Consider the following 27410-nt stretch of genomic DNA (forward strand, 5'->3'; position numbering starts at 1 on the left):
TTTTTGTTATTAGAGCAACTCCAATCTTAACACGTTATAAATTCTTATTTTTTTATTTTTTAAAAATAATATTGAATTAATTTTCTTTAAAACTTTGAAAAATAAATTATAAATTTTTTAATTCTTTGATTTGAACTTAATCAAGTTTAAAAATATAAATTTTAAAAACTATTAAATTAAATTACTAGTGAGTTAAAAATAATATAAATTACGAACAACAAATAACAACGACAAATTAACAAACAACAAAATTACAAAACATACAAAAAAATTATATAAAAGATATATTTTTAGTTAATTGGTAAACCACAATAATCAAATAATTATTTTTTATACGAAATAATTAATTCAAATTTTAATACATGATTTTAAGATTTAATATTATCATTGTATTATCAAACTATAAATAATTATTAGAAAACAGAAATATCAATGTTGAAATTAAAAAAAAAAAAAAAAAAAAAGAATATTCTATTGTAGTATTGTAGCACGATGAGTTAAAAATAATTTTAGTGTATCATTAATGTAGCGAATAATATAGTATGGTGTAATTAATTAGAGATAATCTCAATACTTCTTTAATTTTTACCTGCAAAACCATGATGGTTCAACTCACAAGGACACTTTACTCTTAGTTCAAACCACGGATATTATAGATCAATTTATTAACTAATTATATTGAAATTCATTATTAGAATATAAATGTTATAAATTATTTAACAATAATTTCATATTCTAATTAAAGACAACTTGGTCTTCGTGTAACGTTGAATAGGTTGAGTTGAATATAATGTTTGATTGGTCATTAGGTTTTCCACACTTTGAATATTCTTTTCATGGAGTTGGATATATATTGACTTCATACTCTTTTAAATTTTTTTGTACATCCGCCTAACCTAACCTATAATAACGTGCAATGCATTTATAAAATGTATGTGACTTGAAAATCAATATGCAGAGGAACATGCGCCTAATACATATAAGCTGAAAGTTGTTATCCTCACGAACACGATTTCTGCCATTAATAGAAGAACAATGTGTTATTTGCCATACATTTGGTGTTGGCTAGCTCTGCCAATTGTAATGGCGGCTTTGTAATCTAGTGTTTTATTTGTAGTACTTGAGGTAATTAATTTCATAGAATCATACAAACAAATATAAATATAAAGTAGCTGTTAGCATTATTCAATCTTTAGATTTGACATAATTTACTATTTATTGGTCGGATCGAAACTTTAAACTCATGAAATCATAGAACTTGAGCGTGTCTCTTGAGGTGAGTTCAACTGATCTTACTCTAGATTGAGTTCAAGAGGGCAAATTACACGCCGTGAACCTTTCTAACTCCTCGATGATGCACATAATTGAATTTGGACAAAAACTTGTGTGAGACCGTCTCACGGGTCGTGTTTGTGAGACGGATCTCTTATTTAGGTCATCCATGAGAAAAATATTACTTTTATACTAAGGGTGTGTTTGGTTGAGTTGATTAAATAAAGATAGATTAATAGTCAAATATTTATCGTTAAAATTTTAAGTTGTTTTAATAATCATTTTGACCCGGTTTAAGATCCAATTTTATGGATAACTATTTGATTAATAAAATTGGATCTTAAACCGGGTCAAACTGATTATTAAAACATCTTAAAATTTTAACGATAAATATTTGACTATTAATCTATCCTTATCTAATCAAACTCAACCAAACACACCCTAAGAGTTTTACTTTTTATTGTGAATATCGATAAGTTTAACATATCTCATAAATTAAGATCCGTGAGATAGACTCACATAAAACTCACTCATGAATTTGACGATTGACCAAATGAAATTTGATTTCTTCAGATCTAGGCAAAGTATTGAGCGGGCAGAATAGTAATTCCACCAAGTCATGGCTTAGTCAAACTTAGCGGTTTTGTCACGAAACCTAACTCCCCGATTTAGTCTAATCGGACGGCATCGGGTAATCCATCATCCCATATGTCATCCATTCACATCCATACATACATACATATACACATGACAATGTTTAACGTCACACAAAAATACAAAATACACTCAATTCTATTTCATTTTTCTTTTCTTGAGTTATTACAGTGGTCCCATATGTCTTTTTTGAAAAAAAAAAAAATCAACTATTTTTTTCCAAGGTATTTTTCCTATAAATTCCCCCATGGCCACCTCCCTTTTCTCCCCCTTCAAGCAATTAAATTTAATTTTTTTCTACTTCTAATTCTTTGAGAGAAAATAAATCATATTAACATCAGATGGGTGAGGTAATTCATCTGATTAATGTTTCTTCGATTCCCAAATTATGTTTGATTTCGCCTTCTTCGGCTGAGATCCTGATTTACTTAGTTGAAATTATCGTTTATTTTCTGCAGAAAAGTGAGAAGAAGAGTACCGACGGTGAGAAGGCCACCGCTGTGGCGGCAGAAGGCGGCGGGAAGAAAGATGAGGGGCCAGTCACGGTGGTGCTGAAACTAGACTTGCATTGCGAAGGCTGTGCCAAGAAAGTTAAACGCTCTGTTAACCATTTTGAAGGTAGAATAATTTCTTATAAATTAAAGAATCTGTCTTCTAACATTTTTTTTAAAATTTAATTAAGAAATTAAATTGTTGAATATGTAGTGGTTTGAGCTTCGCTTTCATTTAATAAAGTTTTGTTCAAATTTTTTTGGGAGGAATATAATAATTTAGACTGTGATTAATGAGATAATTGATGAATGAAAATATATATAAGAACAACATGATACAACATTGATTGAAAAATGAAATTTAATACATATGTTTATGTAAGTACTGTGGATTAATTTGTGCTGTTTTAAACAAATAAATGAAGCAAAATTTAAAGAATTTGGTAATTATTTTGTGAGTAGGTCAGGTCAAATTATACTGTAAAATTGTTATACGTCAGACGGGATTTCTTGATTTGGTCGCAAGGTATGACATTTCGGAGTTCTCAAGAAACCCCCTTTTTAAGATTTCAAAAAAAAAAAATACAAAGAATTTTATATCATAACGGTCAAATTATTAAATTTAATTTTTTACTAATCATATTCAAATTATACTCGGTTAATTTTAACATATTATGATTTATGTGTTAATTATCATTTTTTCCCCAAAAAATATAATAATATAGTAAATAATTTTTTTTATGAAGGCGTGGAGAAAGTAAAGGTAGATTGGAGTGCCAACAAATTGACGGTGACGGGAAACGTGGACCCTTCATGGCTTCGGGAGAGAGTTGAGACAAAAACCAAGAAGAAGGTGGAGCTTATCTCCCCTCAGCCCAAGAAGGACGGCGGCGGCGGAGACAAGAAGTCCGACGAGGAACCGGCAGAAAAGAAACCGGAAGGAAAAAAGGCTGAAGAAAAGAAACCGAAAGAGGTACGTACGTACATAAAATTATTACTATTATTGATTTATAATCTGAATTTTAAATAAATTATATTTATGTTTTATTTATATTTTGTGGTTTTTATGATTCAGCCTGTTGTCAGCACTGTGGTGATGAAAATCAAATTGCATTGCGACGGGTGCGCAAATAAAGTAAAGAGGATCGTCTTAAAGCACATTGATGGTGAGTTGGCCCGAGATTTAATTTACATTATATGTACGTGATCAAAATGCTTGGTGCAAAGTGAGTCCACACGTACTTTTCAAAATCAAAGTATTTGGTTTTTAATTAATTGTCTTTGAAAACAATATTATATTATACTTGAAAAGTAGTACTCGCCATTGGGTCGGGTTTTCTCGCGCTTGATCTATCCGGCCCGACAAAAAATCGAAGAAACTTGACATATTTCTGTTTCATGCCATTGCTCTTATCAATTTATTATGTATATTCTTTAATAGGTGTGAATTCAGTGGCAACGGATTTAAACAAGGATTTGGTCACGGTAATAGGGACAATGGAGCCAAAAGAAGTCCCGACTTATTTGGAAGAAAAACTAAAAAGGGCCATTGAAGTTCTTCCACCTCCCAAGAAAGACGACGGGGCCACCTTGGACAAGAAGGGAAAAGAAGGCGGCGGGGGAGAGAAGAAGGAGAAAGAATCCAGCGCCGGAGGCGAGAAGAAAGAGAGTGGAGGTGACAAGAAAGAAGCCGGGCCGAAAGATGGCGCCGCCGCACACGGGGGAGAGGAGATCAAAAAGGTGGAGGTTAACAAAATGGAGTTTCAAGGGTACAACCCACAAACATTTTATGCCACGCCTTCCATGTACAACCAAAATTATGCCTACCAAGCGGATTATTATGGTGCCCAGATGTACCACCATCAAGGTTATAATCCAAATACGGGTTACATGGTCCAACATACGTATGGACCGCCTTCGCCGCCACCGACTTATGTTAACGATCAATATTTCAGTGACGAAAACCCAAACGGCTGTTCTGTTATGTAAAAACAACGATGAATAATGATCTTGTTTCGGGGAAGAGTACTAATTATTAATTAATTGTAATTAAAAATGAGCAAGAGATACAGAGTAAACGAGTAATACAAGTATCGGAACCGTGCGCGGTTGGCCGGTTTTTAGTTTAGTTTAGTTTGTTTGTTTGTTTTTTTTCCGGAGAGAATAGTTTAGTTTGTTTTATGGGTATGACGACTTGTATGCCGGTTGTTGTATTTTTTTGTTGCTGGTTAATGAAATATATCTAATTAATTTTATTTTTATTTCATGTTAATCTGCTAACAATAATTGTATTCTTTCTTAACCTTATCTTTAGAATTTTGTTTCTCAGAATTTTATCATAATTTCTCATTTTGTTTGGTGGAGCGCCGACAAATTAGCAAGCATTCCATGCATTGCACACGGTGTATAACGGTTTATTTCACCCTATCTTGTGAGGCACTGTCCCATGAGGTGGTCAAAGGTCCAGATTTAAACACACATACACCCCATGAAGTGATCAAAGGCCCAGATTTAATCACCATATAAAATCAATGGCTGAGATCCTGTGAGGGCACTGCCCCCACAGGTAGCATCTACTCTACCGTGTATAACCCATGAGAATTTTGGTGACACTCAAGCTAAAACATGTTAAATGGAGATTGAAATAATAATGTTGGTATTTTATTTTTATGACCGAACTCTTTATTATTATATTGAAAATATAATAAATATAACACAATTCAAATATTTTAGATCATAATATAATGAATAAAATGTTTTCGATAGTTAATTTATATCAACTTGCCACTCTAGAACATTTAACCTTTAACTCTGATATTTTTTACTAAAGTTATTAATGATGACAAAGTAATACCAAAACGCACCGCGTTTCAAATATTGTGGAGTTGAGAAGTATTGTCGCTCACGTAATTGATTTATCCTCATTTAAATAACTAAAAATGAAATAATGTATATATTCACTTTTGATATGTCACTTGTTCAATATACAATTTTTATATGCTTAATTATGTCTAATACGTGAGTGTCATATCAACAATAAACAAAATGAGTGGATATAGTAGATGTATAATTTATCAAAATTGTGTATATATAATATTTCATGATTTACGACAAATATTATTATGGGTTTTCATTTATCCAACGAGCACGGCGGAGCTACACTCTTAGGGTGGCTATTTTTTTTAAAAAAAAAATTATATGTAAATTTTTTATAATTTTGGAATAATATCATATTAGCCCGAGTAGATCAATCTATAATATTAAAATATTGTAGAGTTTAAAATTTTAGCTCGAATCGCTCCGCCAACGAGAGGCATGTTCCACGCTATTAGCCTAAGAAGATAAATGTGACCCACACAAACCAACATGATGTTAAATATTTAAATTAAGAAAATTAATGTCATGATTTGATTATAATTATATCAGTGTTCTAAAAATGATAGGTAGATGGTCATCGACCATCTAACTCCTAGACTCTTAGGACCACTGGACGGTTTTTATTTTTTTATCTGTATATCAAAATCTTCTTGTTGATCTCCATATTTCTTCAATAATTTATCAAAATCAAATTGATTGAAAAATATTCAAAAAAAATAGTTTTTTAAAAAATTTAAAATATAAAAAAAATTATACATTAAATTAGGTGGCATCCGAAGCAGTTTTTGCGCTGCCAAGGCGGTGATTAGGCAGCCTAGATGCTCGATTTTTTTAACAATGCTCAGAATCATCATATTTTGAAAAACATGGTATATAAAAATGCATTTTCCTAGCTCACGCATGCATGCAATAGCACCATATATATATTTTGCAATATGGCATGTTATTTTAATTTTCATATCGTACGAGGGGGCGAAATACATGCAGCTTCGGTTACGTTGGATAAACTTGTGAGCATCATGGCAATTAAATATTAATTAATAGTATCGAGGAAAGTAAGACCATTGTATATTTTTTAATCAATAATTTCTGTTGGTTTCTCCAAATTAATAATATCAAATGATGACTTTTTAGAACCTCTAGTAGCTACGGGTAAGAACCCTTGATTAATTATCTAGATAATTGGCTTCTCATAATATTAATTAATAATTCAAGCTAAGTAATGTGATTTGGATGTCTATCTACGTAACAACTTGCAGCGTATCAAATATTAATTAACTCAAATTAATTTAGTTGACGATTACGAGACACTGTTTGAGAGTAATTATAAGATATTAGACTTGTGAATCCAACACCATTTGTATGTTCACTGAAACTTATAAATTAATAAAATAGTAAACAAATTCTTCTTTGTTTAACTAGTAATTTAATCATCTCGATTAAGCGATAAATCCTTCCAAATAACATAATATTTCATCTGCGATTTCGGATAAAAATTTCTAGAAAATCCGAGATTCAGCCGTAAGTTCTCTTAGATTGTATCAATACATTAATTTAATTAGATTCTTTTAGACTCGTCATTTGATTATAGAGTAGGTCTCATATAAGATGGTCTCACCAATCTTTATTTGTGAGACGAGCCAACCCTATATATATTCTTAATAAAAAGTAATACTTTTTCACGATTTTAAGTTAAAATCGAACACACGAAAATAATCACAATTTTAAACTTCTTACATCTTTCACGAGACCTGTTGCGTCTATACATTTTCCCACTCCAAATTAATTTTTGAGTTTACAAATGCCGTCGTTTTAATTTGTTTATTGGAATTAATTGTCATATTTTTCAAGTACAATGACATGACGGATTTGTTTTAAAAAAATAAATCAATAATTAGAAACAAAAGTAACATGGCCGCTTGGTGGATCGATTGGCTTTTCCAGTTTGATTCAATTATTCGCAAGTTGCAATGCATGTTAGCTTCTGAATATGTCAGAATAACTTTTGGCTTGCATCCAACTTGTATAAACCTGCTCGTATCACCCAGGCCAGAACAAAAAATTACATTTTCTTTACAAAAATATATCAGAATTATTGTATAAATTTACCCTTAATTTTTTTTTATATTAGTTAATAAGAGAGTGTAAACTTTTCAGGAGAGATTCTATGACTCACATGATATGGTACACAGTCGATGCATCTTCATTATTAGTGTGGGTCTTACACTAATGACTAAACGAATGATAGTAGGGTCGTACCTCTTGTGAAGTGAGAGAAGCCATCGTCTTAGGGCCCGGCACTCACATGGACCCAAACAAATAAATCATAAGTATCATGTTGTTGAGGCATGTACCTAAATAGTATGTGCAATGGACATTTTTAAAAAATATTGGACATTGATCAATTGAAAACATGATTAAATATGATGATTGTGTTCATTGTGGATTTAATCAAATTATGTAGAGTCCAAACAATAAAGCTACACGGCTAGTTAAATTTTTAAAAATTTTGTACGCATAAAATGGTAATGTTAATCCAATTTATTTATTATTTTATCTTGTGTCAACTCATGTGTTAAACTTTTATACTTTACTTGTCGATTATTTGGCCTCTTTTCTTGAGTTTATGTAGTTGGACTCATTTCAAAAAATAAAACACAAAAAATTGTGATACTTACTTAGTTTATATATCTTTTTTTTCTATTTTATTGAATAAAATATTATATTTATTATTTAAAACAAATCATATATTTTTACAATATTGGTTCATTATAATTATCATTTTGTTAATTTGATAGTTTATATTGATAAATTTCAATTTTAGCAACATATCTTACAATTTTTTCCAATCTACTTTGATACTGCATTACGTTAGAGCCATATTGATGTCGTATTGCACGAAGAAAAAAATCGCAAAGAGATTAATCTATAACTCGTAAATTATATTTTTCTTATATTTATTGTTTGGTTTCTGCAAAATGAGTTTTACGGTTATTTATCACAATAAATTTTTTTTTAACATATTTCTTCAGGCACTATGAACCACAAGTACGACTCTTAATAGTAGTCAGTAGATGCTAACACCCGATGTAGCATAGAATCTCGTGTACTCTGATTAGGTTGATTGTCACAATTAATCGAGCTAGAAATCTAATATATATAGGATTTTAATAAAACTCAATTATTTTTAAGTTTTATTTATTTTTGGCATATGTATTGCCCCATTTTGTTATTCGATAAGAAATTGGGGGACACGACTAATCAATCTTTACTTGAAAAATAATCAAGCCTCTTTTCTTGTTATCCATAATCTTATCATCATAATTATAATTATTGGAGCTTTCTACACATAGTGGAGTACTAAGAGGTGATCCACCCCTCCCTAAATAGAAAACAAATTCAAATAATATTTAAAAATAAAAATTTTATCTTCTCATTACAAATATATATATATTAAATTGAACCCCCCAAATCGAATTATATTAAATTGACCCCAAATCGAATCTCCCTCAATTATTTTTGTTGGTCCACCTTATCTTGCAATTTGACCCCAAATCCAATCTCCCTCAATTATTTCTTGTTTGATATATGTTCTTTATTTTGTGTTTTTTTTTTTTCAAATTAAACATCTCAAATCAAGAAAAAAGCAAAGCTTATTTGAAGATGGTTTTTTATTTCTTTTCTAATTTTGTTACAATAATCTTTATTTTCGTCCGTTATATTGCAATAATTTTGTTTTATTATTGATTGTTTGTTTCCTTTTTAGTTCTTCTCATACATCTAAGGTAGCTAATTCTATCCTCATGATGGACCTATGTAACATCAAGAGAGTCTAGAGATTTACTACGGTGTATGCATAATCAGTGGCGGAGCAAAAAATATGACTCTGTCCGGTCTAGAATTTTAAACTCTAGAATTTTTTAATATTTTAAATTGATCTACTCGAGCTAATGTCATATTATTCCAAAAATATAGAAAATTTACATATGATTTTTTTTAAAAAAATCGAGCCACCCGGGCTAGGATATGTGTCTCCGCCTCTGTGCATAACCGTTCGACGGGGTCGACCCTATCTAAGTAGGTGTTTTGGAGTCCACCCACCCATTCAATTGGCTGGTTGTATTATGACATGAATATTTCTCCAAGCGTAGCAAGACGTATCTCTCATAAAATAGATATGAAACTGTATCGTCTCTCTCTTTATGATTTTAATAGTTAAACAGTTTGTTTATCCGATCCTAACAAAATTATTGGGAAAAAAATTATCGATCAGAGCTGAAAACTCATTCTCGACTCAGGTAGGATGAACAAGCTAAGAAACTGAATAAAAAAACGATTAAAAAAATTTACCTTGTTACATGGCCTTTTGGTTATAAGATCCCTCGAGGAGGGTCCTGACCCAAAAAAAAAAAAAATAGTTAATATTTGTGTACGCGTGACATCTGGCTGCATACTCTTCATATAATATTTCTAAAAAAATAAACCGATTATTTTTTTCTTTTTTTAAAAAGATAAATTATATTATACAAAATTTTACGCACCAAAAGTTAAAACAAAGTAGTGATGCATGGGATCACGTATGCTTAATAGCGACGTTTAATTACGTCCATTAAAGGGCGAGATCGCGACGTTTTTCCAGATTTTTCTTCGAAGAAACCTATTTTTTCTATGTTCGGAATTCTAATTCCACGAAAAATATGATCTCATTATAATTATATGGGGCCCATCAAATGAAAGGTCCAAAAAATATGATGTCTTTTTGGACAAAAAAAAATATATTTATATAATTAAGGCACTGCGAAAAAAAGGGTCCAACGCACATTAAGTTGAGTGCCTTGTGATTAATTCTTTCTTTGTATCTCTAATTAGTGTAACCTGACCAAATTATTGGCATAATCTTTTAACTTTTAAGATCAATTTATAATAATGTAACAACACTGATTATACACCATTATTTTATATAATGATTTGATCTATGACTAATTAATAATATTCAACATTTGGCCTTATAATTACGTACTAACTTATGAAGCATTATCTCTAAAGACTTTCTACCCAATTCCAAGATAAATTTAAATTGAATATAATGCTGGACAAAATCAACGTGTATGTGCGATCGAGTGCGTGTAACACGATCTTTGATTTTATGGAAATAATTAACGTAATTGATATCTGGTCTTTCGATTTTTGATCAATTTTGAAATTATTTTTCGAGGCAATGCTAAAATTTGGTTTCAAATATAACAAAATAATTGCGAATAAAATGGTTTAAAATATTTAATTTACTTGCTAGTTCGTTAAACAGTGATGAAAAACTATTATGTTTTTCATTTTAAAGGTGAAATGGACTGAAGCTGCAATTAAAATTCATGTTCTTGGTTTTTAGGTGCATGTCCTATTTGATAATAAAAAATGTAATTAATTCCTTAATAAATATATAAAATCAAGACCAACTAGTTACTTTGAATTTAAAATATAGACTGCATGCAAGATTATATATATAAAAAAAGATTTATTTATTTATATATTTTTATCCTTAGATGGATATCATGTGTCAACCACTCCAAAAAACCGAATCGAGCTATTTTCAATTTATAGACAGTTATTTGTATTTTTGGTTATATTTTTATAACTATAAATGGCATACATCTCCTATTTGTTATAACTTATAACTAACAAAAATGTTGTTGCATTGTGTTTTTAAGATATTATTGGTTGGTAAGCATATGATATTGTGTTTTTAAGACATGATAAGAGGACATAAATAACATATTGTTCCTAGTTAGAATTTTTATTGCCTGTAAGTGATTTCCGATGTCATTTCATCAATTTTCGGAGCCACATCATTAATTTCTATTTCCAGTTCCAGTTCCAGCGCCACGTAATCATCAATCTGATTTCTTTGTTATGCTAGTTAGATATAGAAAAACCCCTCCCCAAGCCGTGCTTGCATTTTTCATTGCACACAACATAACTATGTAGTCCTATTCTTAATAGATTTATCCCAAAATAGCATATCCAAATTATAAGAAATCCAATAGATACCACAATTGTTGAATTGGTACACTGCAATTTTATATTTGTTCGAGTATGTAAATATATCACGAATACGATCCAAGTAATAAAAGCCCAAGTTTCTTTTGGATCTCAATTCCAATAAGATCCCCATGTTTCGTTAACCCATACTGCTTCAGAAAGAATTCCTATGGTTAAAAAGGTAAATCCTAGACTAATAACCCCATAACTCCAATAATCCAATTGTTGAATCAAATGAAACCTGTAATAATTAAAAAGGGAAGTATTTTTTAAAATATTAATTCGTTCATTCATGTATTCGATTTCACCAAAGAAAAAGGAACCATTGAAATTTAAAAAATAATTACTCGTAGAAATTTTTTTTTTTTTTTCTAACTGTAATGACTACAAGTGATACTGATAATAATGATCCACATAAAAGGGCAGCGTAGCCTAATATCATCGCACGTATTAGAACAACCAGTACATCTAATTCGATTAAGGTACGAATAATCAGGAATCCTTTCTTCTTTTTTATAAAAAAAAATCTGAAGTAAAAAAAGAGCTTATTCGTCAAAAAATTCCTTTATTTATTTTGTCTTTATTTTTGAATTTTTCTAATCTATGGATAAAATTATTTATGATAAAGACAATATTATAAAGACAATGTGAAAGAAGACTAAAATTGAGAATTGACACTAACTTATATGACTAAAACGACAGTTTGCAAACTTACAAACCTAAAAATAGAAAATGATCAAGTTACATACCAAAATTGTAATTCTCTTCTTTTTGAAATGTTAAGAATATTGTGTAAATTATCTCACATTGGAAACTCAATATATATCCTGATAATTAATATATTTGGAATACTAAAGGTTCGAGGACAAATTAAAAAGTTCCCACTCTGATATCGATTATATTTTAGTGAGTAGGTCTCATTGAAATGTTAAGAATATTGTGTAAATTATCTCACATTGGAAACTCAATATATATCCTGATAATTAATATATTTGGAATACTAAAGGTTCGAGGACAAATTAAAAAGTTCCCACTCTGATATCGATTATATTTTAGTGAGTAGGTCTCATGTGAGACCGTCTCACGGATCACAATCCGTGAGACGAGTCAACCCTACCCATATTCACAATAAAAAGTAATACTCTTAGCATAAAAAGTAATACTTTTTCATGGATTATCCAAATAAAGATCCGTCTCACAAAATACGACCCGTGAGACCGTCTCACGCAAGTTTTTGCCTATTTTATTATACTAATTACATTCTTTATTTCCTCCCAAACGTACACAAAATCTTCTATTTACCAACATATCATTAAAAGATTAAATAAATTAAGAATTAAGGTTGATTAATAAACATGAAAAATAACATAAGATTATCTAAAATTCATTCGATGACAATGACCGGAAGATTTAGATGAAATTTGTTCATTCAACCTAATTTGCTTATAGCAAAAACTAGTGTGAGACAATTTTACGGATAATTGTATTTTGTGAGACAGATCTTTTATTGGCAAAAACTTGTGTGAGACGGTCTCACGGGTCGTATTTTGTGAGACGGATCTTTATTTGGATAATCCATGAAAAAGTATTACTTTTTATGCTAAGAGTATTACTTTTTGTTGTGAATATGGGCATGGTTGACCCGTCTCACAGATTGTGATCTGTGAGATGGTCTCACATGAGACCTACTCTCTTTTATTTGGGTCATCCATAGAAAAATATTATTTTTTATGTTAAGAGTATTACTTTTTATTGTGAATATCGGTAGGGTTGACTCGTCTCACAAAATACCTACTTTTTGCTTAATCAATATCCGAAAATCTTGTAATTATATGTTGGGATCCACCTCATGCTCAACATTTACTTTTTTATTTTTTTTATCCTCAAAAGTAAAAATCATTAAATTATCTTCTGGATAAAATATATATTGTTTAAAAAATTTATATCTATATAAATGTATGTGCAACCTTTTCGAACTGAAATATTCAAATATAACTTTATTTAAATTACGCTGAATTTCATGAAAATTATGCTACAACTCGGATTGATTTATCATTCTCTTGAGGAAATATATGTTATATATGAAGAGGCAATTGCCCGTATTCAAATTTTTTTCCAAAAAAAAAAGAGGAAGAAAGAAACCTTTAAGGCCTGCTTTGTCGTGAACATTTATTTCATGGCAAACTACTTGTTTATTTGCATCAATTTTCTCCCTCTGATCTCCACCTATTTTTTCAAATACCAATGATACTTTTATATACAATTTGTAAATATAAAATTTTGAAATGCCTTGGTGATATAAGCCAAACTCGAAACTACGATTAGATCTGATTCCTACCAAAAAATCGGTTGATTTCCCGCTAGACAATTTCATAGATTTATATACGTGAAACAGGTAGATCCGATTTTTATTTTAAGTAAAAAAAATACTACTTTTGACATAAAATTAATATTTTCACCGGTCGGGTCATAGATCAGTCTTACAAAATTACCTCATCAGACAATCTTATAGATCTATATTTGTGAGACGTGTTGACTCGATCTACACTAAAAATTAAAAATAATACTTTTTACATAAAAATAATACATTTTCATGGGCCGTGTCAGTTCATAAACACGTCTCACAAAATTGACCCATGAGACGGTCATGTGAGTTTTTATGTAAATTCTTAATGATGGACGGTAAAAGATAATAATTCATTAAGCAACTATTATATATTTATTATATAATAAAAATACAATTTATATATATGTGTATTTCTTATTTAACGTTGAACATAGCTAATATATTTTGTAACGTAGGTACTCGAGACAAAACTAGGCGTGCTGAAGAAGTCAATCTCATGCACTAAATACTATTTTAACTAGTTGGCGATGAAAACCCAATTTTTATATATATGGAAAAATATGTTTGTATCACAAGGTTGCCTAAATTGGGTATATATATATATATATATGCGTGTGCGTGTGCGTGTGCGCGTGCTTGTTTGTGTTCGTCTGTTTAATATATGTTACACTTGGAGTAAACACTTCTCCGATGATGAATTAAAATGTACGCAAAGTGTTCATTCAGGTAACATAGACGGAGATATATAGTTTAAATCATGTATTCAAAAAATAATAGGGCGAATTATACGGTGAGAGAATTCCCATTCAACTTAACAAAAGAGTGTAACTTCTCAAAGTCGAGTAAAACATGTTTACAAAATTTCAAAGCAAAAGCGAAATCGGGATTTGATAACCTAATTTATGCATACACATATATACATAGAGACAAATGAAATTAGTTCAGGGGAACGTGTGTGCGCGTGCGCGCTCAAGTTTGACAAAGAAATTTAATCAGATTTGACCTAATTTGTCCGCCTCTGACTCAGCAAAGCACGACTACCACCTTCTTCTTTGCTTCTTAGTTCTTCCCCATGTATGTAACATGCATACAACACATACATATATCATACATACATACCATGTCATTTATAAATGCATTCAGGTCCATTGTGTAAGACGGTCTCACGGGTCGTATTTATGAAACATCTCTTATTTGAGTCACCCATGATAAAAGTATTAATTTTTATTGTGAATATGAGTAGAGTTGACCCGTCTCACAGATTATGATACGTGAGACGGTCTGACATGAAACTCACTCATTTTTTCATAGAGTGTAGGGGTCCGTTTGAACTTTGAAGTGTCACGTGTAATCTGACTTTATCTACAAATTAATTTAATTGAATTTATGGATCCCAGTATGAAATGGAATGGGGTTTAGGGAAATCGGGAGAATAAAAATTATAGAAAAAAGGCTATGGGTACACGAGTAGACGTTAGGGGGGCCTTCGGAGTTGGCGCTGCGTCGGATTTTAATTCTTTTCTCCAATCGTGGCACCTTCTAGTAAATTAGTAATAATATATATGTGCTGCTTTTCAATTATTTTATTTAATAATTTTTTATCAAAAAGATTGCTGATCTGGCAATTTAAAAAATATATAAAAAGTGCAACAGAAAGTGACCTAAAGAAATAATAATCAACCATCGAGTTATTCATAGATAGGATACATGAAAAAAATCAAGATTGCTGATATTGTAATCGAGCTAGAGTTCGATTTCGGAGTTTTTTTTTTCTGTTGTTCGATTATGTTTCACTAGCTTTGGTTTTAACATGATACTGTGGATATAATATCACAGATAAAAAATTGCATGAACTTATTTAATTTAGTTTTAAGCCATTTTTTGTTGCTGAAAAAAATAAAATTTTAAAAAGTTTGATCTTAAAAGCTAAGTTTTTGTCACCTCTCTCAAATATGGGCCTATTCATGGTGCTCGATTGCGGGCTATTAGGCTAACGACAATGATGGGTTTTGATTTTTAAAACAGATTGAAGACCCTTGCCCTCAGTCCGGGCGCGGCGCGCGAGTCATGCACGTGCGTTTTTCCGGTTTGGGTTTTTTTTTTTTTTTTTTTTTTTTTTTTTTTTTTTTCCTTTTTTTTCGAAAAAGGAAAAAGAAAAAGGAAAAATGATCGTTGTATTTGTGGAATGATATATTAATAGGTTAGATCCTACGTATATTTGTTGAGTAAGTCTCTTGTCAGATGGTCTTACGAATCTTTATCTGTGAGACGGATCAATCATATCGATATTCACAATAAAATGTAATACTCTTAGCATAAAAAATAATATTTTTTCATGGATGACCTAAATAAGATATCCGTCTCACAAAATACGACATGTGAGACCGTCTCATACAAGTTTTTATCAAAGTTGTTTTCTGGGTGTATGATTATGGGGAGATTTTTATTGAAGTTGAGATTTTTTTAATATTTGATACAGATCGAAAAAAAAAAACAAATAAATTTATAGGTTTTGGAGTGGAGACATCCTTGCGGGTAAAGTAGACCCTACCCCTGCGGGCACTGCCCGCAGGGTAGATCTAACGGCTCGGAAAAATCCGAGCCAATTTTTTTTTTTTTTAATACATGGTGGTGGGCCCGGATCACTCATGTGGAGTGATCCGGGCCGTTCCCTTCCCGTGCAGGCAGTGTCTGCACGGGCAGGGTGAAATAATCCATCCTTGCGACTTTTGAACACAGTTTTCTTTTGGCTGAGTCTAAAATGTCAAAGCGCCATCTTTGATGTCTCCAAAAGGCTGCTGATGCGCTTCCTATATATATATTTAAAATAGTTTGTTAATGCTAAATGATTTTTAAATGTTTGAATATAGAAAGATATACTCTAAAAGAAAAAAACCCATGCCTGCTTGTATGAAAGAAGAAGATTCATCATCCTTTTATTTGACTTTGCATTCTCTATATTTGTTAACCTCGTTTTTCAAGTGTGATAAGAAATTCGGGATTTATTGAAAATACACTGGCATAATAAATATTCATCATATTTTTGTATTATATAAAATCATGTTACAAGTACATCGATATTTTTACATCAAATCTTACATAAAAAAAAGTCAATACAAAAATCTAATGATATATTGAATAAAAAATATCAAGATATAATTAGTGTAAATATCAATGTATGATATATTGAATGTACCTTTAGTATTATCTTTTTAACAAATATTTAATTCATATTAAAAAAATTGTAATAATTGGTGATACCTCCGTAGGGTCTCGAGTCATTGATGGCCCGAGATATTATATGGATAACCCAAATCGGGGTGAGCTTACAGGAGGAGTTCATCAGTAGTCGGGAAGATGAATGACCGAGACATCTTCTTCCCGAGACCTTGGATTACCAGAAGATTGGGCTTTTATACAAGCTCTCGTGAGACTTTCTACCCGAGTTACCTCGAAAGTAGCACCTCACTCGAGTGTATCAGTATGTGATACCTTATATTTGGCAATCATTACTGTCAGAGTTACACGAGTTTGGCGTGTCAGATAAGTTGTCAGCCATCTGACAACTTATATGACACGCCAAACTCGTGTAACTCTGACAGTAATGATTGCCAAATATAAGGTATCTCATACTCAGGGGCGGAGCCAGAAATATGGCTCCGCCCGGGCTAGAATTTTAATCTCTTAAATTTTTTAATATTTTAAATTAATATACCCGGGCTATTATCATATTATTCTAAAATTATACAAAATTTACCTATAAATTTTTTCAAAAAAAAATTGTGCCACCCGGGCTAAAGCCAGGGTACAAGAACATGTCCCTCCGCCCCTGCTCATACTGATGCACTCGAGTGAGGTGCTACTTTCGAGGTAACCCGAGTAGAAAGCCTCCGGAGAGCTTGTATAAAAGCCCGATTTTCTGGTAATCTGGGGTACGGGATGAAGACGTCTCGGTCATTCATCTGCCCCGATACTGACGAACTCCTCTTGTAAGCTTACCCTGATTTGGGCTATCCATATAATATCCTAGGTCATTCATAATCTGAGCTCTTACGGAAATATCACCAATCATAATCAAGTAATCTACTCGTGAACTTTCGTAGTTGTGAATGTAGCAAAATTCAAACTAAAAACATCCACGCCATTTTTGTATTTCTAAAATTCATGGATTTAACATATGGATCTAGAACAAAATTAGAATAATGAGTTGGGCTTGAGTTGGGAACAGGCCTGAATTCGAATCTGTGGACCACTTCAAAATGGGTTACCTCCTTCCTCTTTCTCTTTTGCCCATACGCAAAGGCCCAAGAGCCCATTTGCATGGAATCTTCTCCAAGATTCCTGGCCCACAATTCGACGGCCCACAATCTCTTTACCAATATTCCAAACAAATCGCAAGCTCAATTTGCAAAACTTTTCGAGCTGATATAAAAGTGGCGAATTCATACTTGAAATCCCATATTCTCCGCTCAAAGAATCTTCCAGACTTCCCATGGCCGCGCCACCGTGACAGTGATGCCAGTCTCGGCCACATACGATTCCCCCACCTTCGCGTTCTTCTACGCAGTCTTCATCTTCATCTTCTTCCTCCTCCTCTTTCGTTTCCTCGCTCTTTTCTTCTTCCTCCTGCTCCTTTTCTTACTCTGTTCCGACGTCGTTTACCTCCTCTCCTCTCTCCTATGTCCGCCTCCGTGAACTTCTCCCAGGATAAGGATGCACCCGTCGCCGACCCAGCTGCTAAAACTGTGAGCAATCATCCGTTCCGCAGAGTTTTATTGATTTTATGCTTCCATTATGATAATTTGTTCTGAGCAAAAGGCTTACGTTTTTCATCCGAGAATCTGTTAATGATGTCGATTCTTTACCAGCGTTTGTGGGCCTTTGTTGTATCTGTGTCTAGTATTAAGTTGGGATGATTCTGGAGTAATTTCCTGAACAAGCTCTACTACTTTGAAGCTAAGATGTATTAAGGCATTATTTAGCGATTTTTGTACATATTTTGATAGTGGCATATCATGAAAAGATTTGATCCAAATTTTGAGTATACACATTTGAGTAGAAAAGTCATTACATATTTTTTAAACTCTCAGAAGATTCAAAATTTCGGTTTAAATTTCGAGGAAAGTTTTGAGTGTACCTGAGACTATCGCATTTGCTGGTGGTGTGTTGTAGGTAAGAGTGATGATTAAGGGGAGGGTTCAGGGTGTATTCTACAGAGATTGGACAATTAACAATGCCAATGAATTGGGGCTCAAGGGTTGGGTTCGGAACAGGAGAGATGGCTCTGTGGAAGCTCTGTTTTCAGGGATCCCGGATAAGGTTGCGGAGATGGAGCAGCGTTGCCGAAGAGGCCCACCAGATGCCATGGTCACTGCTTTCCAGGTCTTCCCGAGTACCGATGATCCCGGAACCTCGTTTCAGCTTAAACCAACTGTGTAATCAAATGTGGGTCTTTTGCCTTGAGCATTGTGAGATCGATCATCATGAGTCTGTTTCACTAGTGGACTAGACCGATTTATGAAAATTTAAAGGATTTCGTGTGTTAATGTGATAATAGAAGTGATCGTGTAATAATAAATCTTGAAAATATTTCATATATCTAAAATGGAGTGGATGTACTTGGGTGTCATCACATTCTCCCGGTTGAGTTTCTTTCTGGTATGACATAGTTAGGAAAATTTTCATTTTGTTAATGAGATGCTAGCATTAAAACAGCCAATGAACATTTATTCTTACATGTGAGATTAATAAATTTTTCATAGAAACCCCACTTGTAATGATAAATGTGCCAAACTGCCAATGAACATTTATTCTTATATGTGAGATTAATACTTGTGTGAGACGGTCTCACGGGTCATATTTGTGAGACCGAACTTTTAATTGGATCATCCATAAAAAAGTATTATCTTTTATGCTAAGAGTATTACTTTTTATTGTGAATATGAGTAGGATTGACCCGTAGGATCCGTAAGACGGTCTCACATGAGACACATTCTTCATAGAAACCCACTTGTAAGGATAACTGCCTACCATTGGATGCATTTTTAGGGTAGAATGAAATTTTCTAGTGTTTCAATATGATATTTCCTTTGCAAGCACATGCAAATCCAGAAAGAGGCAAGTGGGAACACAATGTTATTTACACAGCTAAAACCCAAGATTCATATGATCTTTAATTTGGCTCGTTGAAAAATTGAAACATATTAACCAAAAAACCACACAAATTTTATCATACCGTCAGCTCAAAGGCTTTAAAAAATATAATGATTTATGGATTAAAATAAATTGATGAAAATCAATGTGTTCTATTACAAAATGTACATGAAGTTCTGTCCAAATTAAGATTGTTGTACAGAAGAACTGAACAAACATAGAAACAAATACTAAGAACTGCAGATTCTCATTTTACCTCTGAGCAGTTGTTTGCACCCACGGGTTCTCTCAAACAGGTCGATATTGCCATGACTGCGGCATTGATAGACGCGTCCTCTCCCTGCTCAAAATCAAGATTATTTTAATAATGGTAAAAGTTCATAGTACTAATGTGACTTGAGGAACTTTGACCTTTTCTCTCCAGTAAAATATGTTCCCGTATTTCCCGGCTAATCGGCTCCAGAAACTGCGTGGTATGTCTAAATCCACCGAAGCTCCGACATTGAAGTTTAATATGTTTCCTGGTTGAATAATAATGACCATAAACATAAAAGTTGAAATTGTGGAAGATGAGAAAAATATTGGTTTAGGCCTCTACCGAAGGTGGGATCAGCCACGAATACAATTGTATTATCATCCACGCTCCAGTAATTTTTTATCGCTAGACCTGTGGCAAAAAGGTGAAAGGTTGGATCTCATATCCAGAAAAAAGAGACACTTGGATGTTCGATATCACGTCCCACGTTGCATTAGAGAAGGGACATGGATAGATTCATGAGAAAATACAATGAACTCTTCTCACAGTTTAGGTCCATCATTTTCCAAGAGTACTAAGAATATGGATTAGATGCTAGCAAAACCCTTTGGATAGAGTTTCATTTGGCGCAAGATTCTACCTATGTTGGTGTCATCTCTTGAACATCTCATCGTCAATAGATCATGTGCTAGGTGGTGATGAAGTTGTCTCCTTTTTCAGGACTGGTGATGGTGATATCTTATTCCATATCGAGTTGTCGGGGTGTAGCATATAGATATATTATAAAGATGAAAACTCTCCTAATAATTTGGGAAAATCATTTTAGCGAAGCTCATTCTGTAAAGTGTCATTTGTGTGAGAACGATATAAATAAATCCTGTCATGTTTCAAATCCTACACAATTAGAAACTCCGAATATTCGATGTCATACCAGGAGTATTAGGATAATTCTGAGCCAAAACTCGCAACTTATATCCTGTATCCTTTTCAAGGGCATCAATCTCCAGGGCTATTCTGTTCTTCTGCAAATGAAATCGAACAATATGATAGTATTTAGCGTTGCATCTCATTCATGCATGATTTCTGAGCCATTTGACAGAACTATTATACAAACAAAAGGTTAACTCTTCAGGAAATGTCTTAAAGATTCAATCGAAACTAGCAGAAAACATGTCAAAAATCCGAAAATAGAATTTAATCGAGAAACGATTCATAAAAAACGACACCTGACCATCTGAAAGGAAGCCAGCAACATCAATAACCGTTGTAAACACGTTAGGGAGCAATTCAGGCTTGTTCACCCCTACTTTTCCGTCAGCAAATCCTACTCCTACAGAGTGTAAATCATTTTGCACAATTAAAACACCAACAATAATATATGCATTTGTATAGTGCAGTAAATTGAAGATCGAATAGAAATGAGCACTTCTAAGTTTTTCTACGTATGGAAACTTATAGATAAGCTACCCTCAAGAATTTAGTGTTAATAATTTTTTTTTATATGTTTTACATGAAATTCCGACTTAAGAAAAAGGAACAATTTTTGTCATGAATCAATTTCATTCGTTTGCATCATATTTATTGTCTCATTATGTAATTATAGTTAATGTTATACGCTTTGGGTTATTCGTAAAACCATTATAAAAGGTAACAAAATTCAACAAAACTTAAAGATAATTCAGCATACCACCAAATTTAAAGAATTTAAGCTCGGGCATGGAGTGACGAAAGCACTTACCTGTGAGGGAGAGAGAAAGAGCCAAAGATCCAGACAGCAAGAAATTCAAAGATTTCGGTGGGATACGAGGAACCCATTTCGGAATTTGTTGTTTGATGTTGCAAGAAAGTGATGCTGCCTTGGATTTTGCCCAGACAGGGAGAAGGATTTGTCCAAATGCGAGGGATGAAGACGGATGCTGCAGAAGATAAGCAGCCATTGGACGGCTTACAAAAACTTAGAAATCTTGATTCGGTATTTATTTATTTATTTATTTTTGAAATTTGCATTTGATTTTTAAAAATATGATAAACTTATACAAAGTATAAAGATTGAAAAAAAGAAATAATTTTATTTTTCTACCAAAAAAAACCATTCACTTAATACTAGCTTGTTAGTTATATTTTTTGAAGAGTAAAACTTGTAATTTTATTATGAAGTAGTAAGATCGTTCATTATAAGGTCTATCAACCAAAAGAAAAATTCCCAAGACCCCAAACAAAACGAGATTCAAAAGAAATAACAAAAGAAGCAAGGTTGTGTGCAACAACATTCTCAATCGATGAACATGACTCAGATTGGTTTTATATTGTCCGCCCAAGAACCTCTTGATATCCAATGCAATTGCACTTGTATAACTCAGCATGTTAGTTATGTTAATCGTGTGATTTTTCTCCCAACTTATTTACAAATTTGCAGCAATTGTCTTATTCTTACTTATAATTTGCTAACCTTACCTAATTTTAATGTTAAATTTGTTTGAAAATCAATCAAAATTTTCAAGATCTGTTTTAATAATTATATATATTAATAAAATGTTAATATTTTAATGCAAATTATATGTAGTTCAACAGATATAATTTTTTTTTTTTTTTGAAATTTAGGTCATAGATTCAATTGAATCATTTAAATATAAATTAAATGAATTATAAAAAAACATCATAGTATATGCGAAACTAACAATAATTTAACTCAAATGGTTCGACTCCTGATCATGGCTCCGTCCATAAATACCCCAATAGCCTTCAAAGATCCACGCTTTCATTTCCAGTTTCTTGGTAGGGTTCTAAACTCTACCGATTATCTGTGAACCCAATTTCATTCTCCGAACCGACAATTGCATATAAAAACCCTAAATTTGTGATATTTTACGGCAAGGTGATATAATTGATGCAATTCGTTTTCGTGGATCAGCAACTTCAAGTTTGCGGGACTCGGTAGACTCGGAGAACTGCATTTCTGGTAAGTATTCCGTAATTCACGCAAGCTTACTTGCATTAACACAATATGTGTGTAAACTCTGGGCCATTTGGGTTTCATGGCTGTTCATAGGAGGACATGGATGGAATGTGTATATTTGTGTCCTAGTTCTGCTGTGGCGGTTTTTGGATTTACGAGGTTAGTGTTTTTGAGTTATTGGAGTTGAATAAGACCATAGTGATTGGGGAATTTGAATATGAACGGTGGAGGTGAAGTAGATGGAAAGAGAGATGACCAAGGTCCGATAATTCGATCGGGCACCAACAAATTTGGCCGAGCGATTTCAAGAATTTTTGTGGCGCAGATGTGTGAGAGTATTGGTTTTCAAGGAGTCAACGAATCTGCTCTTGATTCCCTTGCTGGAATTGTGATTAGGTACATCAGTGACTTGGGGAAAACTGCAAAATTTCATGCAAATTTGGCTGGTAGGGCAGAGTGCAATGTCTTTGATGTCATTCAAGGATTAGTGGATTTGGGCTCGTCACAAGGATTTTCTGGTGTTTCTGAGCCCCGGAATGATTGTGTAATTAGTTCTGGTCCTATCAAAGAGCTCGAGGAGTATGTGGTGTTTGCGGAGGAGATACCTTTTGCTCAGACAGTTCCACAGTTTCCTGTGATCAGGGGACGGAAAATGATACCAAGTTTCTCGCAAATGGGTGAGACACCCAGTTCCAAGCATATACCAGTGTGGTTGCCAGCTTTTCCAGATCCTCACACATATATACAAACGCCTGTATGGAATGAGAGGGGCACTGACCCTCGTACAGATATGATTGAGCTGGCAAGGCAGCGTAGAAAGGCAGAAAGTTCCTTGTTAAGCTTGCAGCAGCGGCTGGTGTGTAATGGGTCATTAGTGGCTGCAGCCTCAGCTGGAGATTTAGCCGAACCAGATGAGGTGGGGAAGTCTGAGTTTTTGGAAATTGATAAGCCGTCGCTGGATGGTGGGAGAAACTTGTTCCCGGTTGATGCACATGCTAAGCTTCCTGGTGAGTCACGCACAGAAAAGCGTGCCTCTTTATTGGAGACATTTGCTCCTGCTATAGAGGCGATGAAGGATGGGCTTGATTCTGGAAGTGATGGAGACAAGCTTCTTCCGCAGAGGAGGAAACCTATATTTCTGGAGTTGAAGGGTGGTAAAAAAATCTTTGGAGAATCACTTGATTTGAGGATTCAGAACAAGGCAGCTGCTAGAACTTCATCCTGGTTCGAACGTGAGGATGAAAAAGATGATAAGAAGAGGAGGGTTGAGTTTATACTCCGGAAGTCAATGGAAAACCAGCTAGAACTCCCTCAGTTGTAAATTTGTAATTCCCCACGTGACTTAGTCAAAGACAATTTGCATACTCGAGCTCAAGAATATAGCAGTTGATTAGGTTAGTCTAACTAGAAAATGTAGTTAGTTGTGCTGGTGAATGTGATTAGAATCCACCTAGGTATCGGACCTAATCTAAGACATTTTTCGAGAAAATTTAGTGTGTATTTTTAGTTTCTTCTGTAACTTAACATTATCATTTTTCCAAATTCCAATGAATTCAAATGTATCTTTACTTGTTTATTTTATACATATTCGTGTACCCATTTTAATTGGTGCAGTTTCTCCGCATTTAGGAGGTGTAAACTTCATTCAGTCATCGTGTTACTGTATTTATTACAGAGCTGTACATTTCAAGTGTGAATGTTATGTAACATCGATGGTATGCGCGCTTAACTACGGTAAAATAGGAGTAATAGGTCTTCTCATTCTTTATACCCCGATCTGAAGGTTTTAGTAGATGAGCTATTGTTTTAGCTATAAGTTACTATCGTACTTGGGGGAATCTCTTGCCCGAAATTTCTCATCGTTAAATTATTGACTTCAATTCAATCAAAATCCAGCAGCACAAAGCATCTTTTTGTCTCAAAAACAGGATGTCATGCAGGAAAAGGAAATGGCGAGCCGTTCTGTTTCCATTACCAGGTTGTTTTCTCGTTATTTCATGATTTTTATATTTGTTGCTTAATCTTACGGAAGGCAATCACCTGATATTTTAATTTATTTCTACAGTTACTTGCAAACTGGTTGATCTAGATGCACATTTGCTTGGAGAAGAGGTAGATTAGTTGAGTTGTCATTTTTTTCTTTGTATTTTGGATTGAAGTTTTGATTGACGTTTATGTGATTTTCCTTTTTGATTAAAGATTTGTATGTTTGTTAATTCTGTATAATATAGTGCGGCGAGCTTAACATTTACTCAAACATTGTGATCACATGAAATATGACTTTATGAATACTATATGATTTTCTTTTCCACGTGCATACAAAAGTTTGAATGTACTCATTTAAAGAAAACTAAGAGAATTGAGCATACAGAATCATTCAGTACTCAGATTGTTTGCGGAGACGGTTTTGTAGAGTCATCATGTGTGCATTTTATTATACTTAGGATGCAGCTTCTGATGGGGTAAAAATTATTTTTGATTTTCCTCATGTGCAAACTCTCAGAAATTTCCCCAAGGATGAGATATTTTAAAAAGTTGTCATGGTTAGATTAGATTCAATTATTCTACTCGACGAAAAGGAAGACCAGTCACCATCAGCCAATGCTCTCTATACCATCAAGTATTTGTATGAAGCAGGTGCAAGAGTAATCATAGTGGGCAGCTGGAGTGAGACTGCCATTTCTAGGTTTCCTTCGGGAGCATATCCTTCAACAGAATCTGTAGCAGGTATACATTTCTTTTGTGCTGGTCAGTATGCATTTCAGATTATCCATCGTCAGTACTTGAACTCAAAGTTGTTCCAGTGAAATTTTCTGGAAGATACACTCATTCTGGTGTGGAAGAGAGTAAAGATTATGACATTATTCTGCTCGAAAGTCTATTCTACTTGAAAGGAAAACTGGCTAACTGTTCAATGTTTGCCAAAGAACTTGCAACCAGTGTTGATATTGTTGTTAAGAGGCCTTTTCTCAGTCTCACAAAATTCTAGCTTTAACTCTTGGTATTGCTTCCTTTTGCCCTGCCTATGTTTCTGGATTTTATTTTGAGGAAGGCCTCTATAAGCTCAAGAAACTCATTTGGACCAGTGAAAGTCCCCATATGGCTATCGTAAGATTATAATTTTGCTCAATAATTTGTTTGAACTGCAACTGGATGAATTTTTCTGATAAATTATGTAGCAAAAAATTAAGGATTTGGTATTATCTCTGGGCAGTTGTGTACCGTTAATTTCTAGGATAAAATTTTGTAGTTTCATTTTTCTTAGACTGATAGGCTATAAATAGTGTGCCATCATTCATTTATAAGTAAGATATAAAGTAATAAAGCCAGTATATATATTTATGTTCTCCTTTTTCATTATAAATATAGACTCTCTTAATTGGCTCTTTCTTGAATTTTTTGGTCTCTTATTTATGGTGCTTCAATTTTATGTGAAGATAGGAGGAGGTAACCTTGCAGACAAAGCAGTTACCCTGCAGATTTTAGCTTCTACGTGTGATGGTTTAGTTTTTTTGGGAGTCTGGCCTTTCAGATAATGCATTCCCTTGGAGTGCCTGTTCCGATGGAATATGTGGAGCTTGTCACGTCAAAAGATTCTATCAGTATTGCGGGCGTAGCACATTATAAATTGTTTTTATCTTTGCAGGCGTAGCCCTTTCATGTAGGCTGGAATATCGCTTTGCGATCCAATGCTTCCTTTGTTGTTGATGTTGGAAGTGGTGATCTTCCTGTGACCAAGTTTTTCGAATAACAAAAAATTAATACCTGAACAGTTTTTTGTTTGCTTCCACGTCTCCCGTGACTACTCCTTGCCCAAATGTGCATAAACTCAACATGAAATAAAAATCCAAGCACCACCTTTACTGTTATCCTTTGGTATCATATGGTTGGCTAAAAAACTGTACTCGCATATGATACCAATCTATGAAGCATTTTCAGAGATCTTCTTCATGCTTCTGTCCTACGATGTCAGAATACAAAAACTAATGGTTTCTTTCAAATTTGAATTTTTTGTTTAGGTCTACATTTCATGCATGTTTGCATTAATAATTCCGAGTCAAACAACATTTAGACTTAAAAAATAACAGAAATTTCTGGTGAAACTTTTGCAGTTTGTCTACTATCTATGACCCCAGAACCTCCTTGTCCTCACCAACCACTATATTAATCGGTTTGAAACTCGAGGGTGTCTATAATGCCATATCACAGAAGGATGCGGATAGGTTCTGTTTCGGTCCATTTTTTTTCTTGCCTTCTGTGTTAGTTACAGAACCTATCCGCATCCTCCCATTATTGCATATGTCCTACTTGGTCATGGATTGATTTCAAGCAAATTGCATACTTCATAGTTTGTCTTTGCAACTACAT

At 33.2% G+C, this 27410-nt stretch overlaps 4 protein-coding genes across 8 annotated transcripts; 3 read left to right on the top strand and 1 right to left on the bottom strand.

Moving 5' to 3' along the window:
* Window positions 1-2133: 2133 nt before the first annotated feature.
* Window positions 2134-4678, top strand: LOC140839812 (heavy metal-associated isoprenylated plant protein 6). The gene is made up of 5 exons (XM_073206770.1): window positions 2134-2276; window positions 2385-2544; window positions 3164-3390; window positions 3493-3583; window positions 3859-4678. Exons 1-5 carry the CDS (start codon window positions 2268-2270, stop codon window positions 4404-4406), a joined length of 1035 nt encoding a protein of 344 aa, XP_073062871.1. The 5' UTR covers window positions 2134-2267; the 3' UTR covers window positions 4407-4678.
* A 13188-nt stretch (window positions 4679-17866) lies between these two features.
* On the top strand, window positions 17867-19306 carry LOC140839813 (uncharacterized). Its single transcript, XM_073206771.1, has 2 exons — window positions 17867-18422; window positions 18850-19306. The coding sequence occupies exons 1-2, from the start codon at window positions 17937-17939 to the stop codon at window positions 19114-19116; spliced, it is 753 nt and encodes a 250-aa protein (XP_073062872.1). The 5' UTR covers window positions 17867-17936; the 3' UTR covers window positions 19117-19306.
* Window positions 19307-19933: 627 nt separating this feature from the next.
* LOC140839814 (thylakoid lumenal 15.0 kDa protein 2, chloroplastic) lies at window positions 19934-22071 on the bottom strand. 2 transcript variants are annotated; one of them, XM_073206772.1, is made up of 6 exons: window positions 21825-22071; window positions 21313-21416; window positions 21018-21108; window positions 20429-20497; window positions 20242-20351; window positions 19934-20170 (listed from the first exon to the last, which is right to left on the bottom strand). In XM_073206772.1, the coding sequence occupies exons 1-6, from the start codon at window positions 22021-22023 to the stop codon at window positions 20078-20080; spliced, it is 666 nt and encodes a 221-aa protein (XP_073062873.1). In that variant the 5' UTR covers window positions 22024-22071; the 3' UTR covers window positions 19934-20077. The 2 variants fall into 2 exon arrangements, with proteins under 2 accessions (XP_073062873.1, XP_073062874.1); XM_073206773.1 differs by lacking the exon at window positions 20429-20497.
* A 699-nt stretch (window positions 22072-22770) lies between these two features.
* On the top strand, window positions 22771-27188 carry LOC140839815 (transcription initiation factor TFIID subunit 8-like). Of its 4 annotated transcripts, none has more exons than XR_012119798.1 (4): window positions 22771-23045; window positions 24939-25020; window positions 25108-25769; window positions 26480-27188. XR_012119798.1 is itself a non-coding variant. In XM_073206774.1 (2 exons), the coding sequence occupies exon 2, from the start codon at window positions 23260-23262 to the stop codon at window positions 24361-24363; it is 1104 nt and encodes a 367-aa protein (XP_073062875.1). In that variant the 5' UTR covers window positions 22771-23045; window positions 23136-23259; the 3' UTR covers window positions 24364-24915. The 4 variants fall into 4 exon arrangements, 1 of the variants encoding a protein (XP_073062875.1); XR_012119799.1 differs by having other exon boundaries at window positions 25108-25154; window positions 25596-27188; XR_012119797.1 differs by having other exon boundaries at window positions 25108-27188.
* Window positions 27189-27410: the final 222 nt, after the last annotated feature.

Source organism: Primulina eburnea, chromosome 8 (assembly GCF_022965805.1).
Source record: "Primulina eburnea isolate SZY01 chromosome 8, ASM2296580v1, whole genome shotgun sequence".
NCBI classification, from domain to species: domain Eukaryota; kingdom Viridiplantae; phylum Streptophyta; class Magnoliopsida; order Lamiales; family Gesneriaceae; genus Primulina; species Primulina eburnea.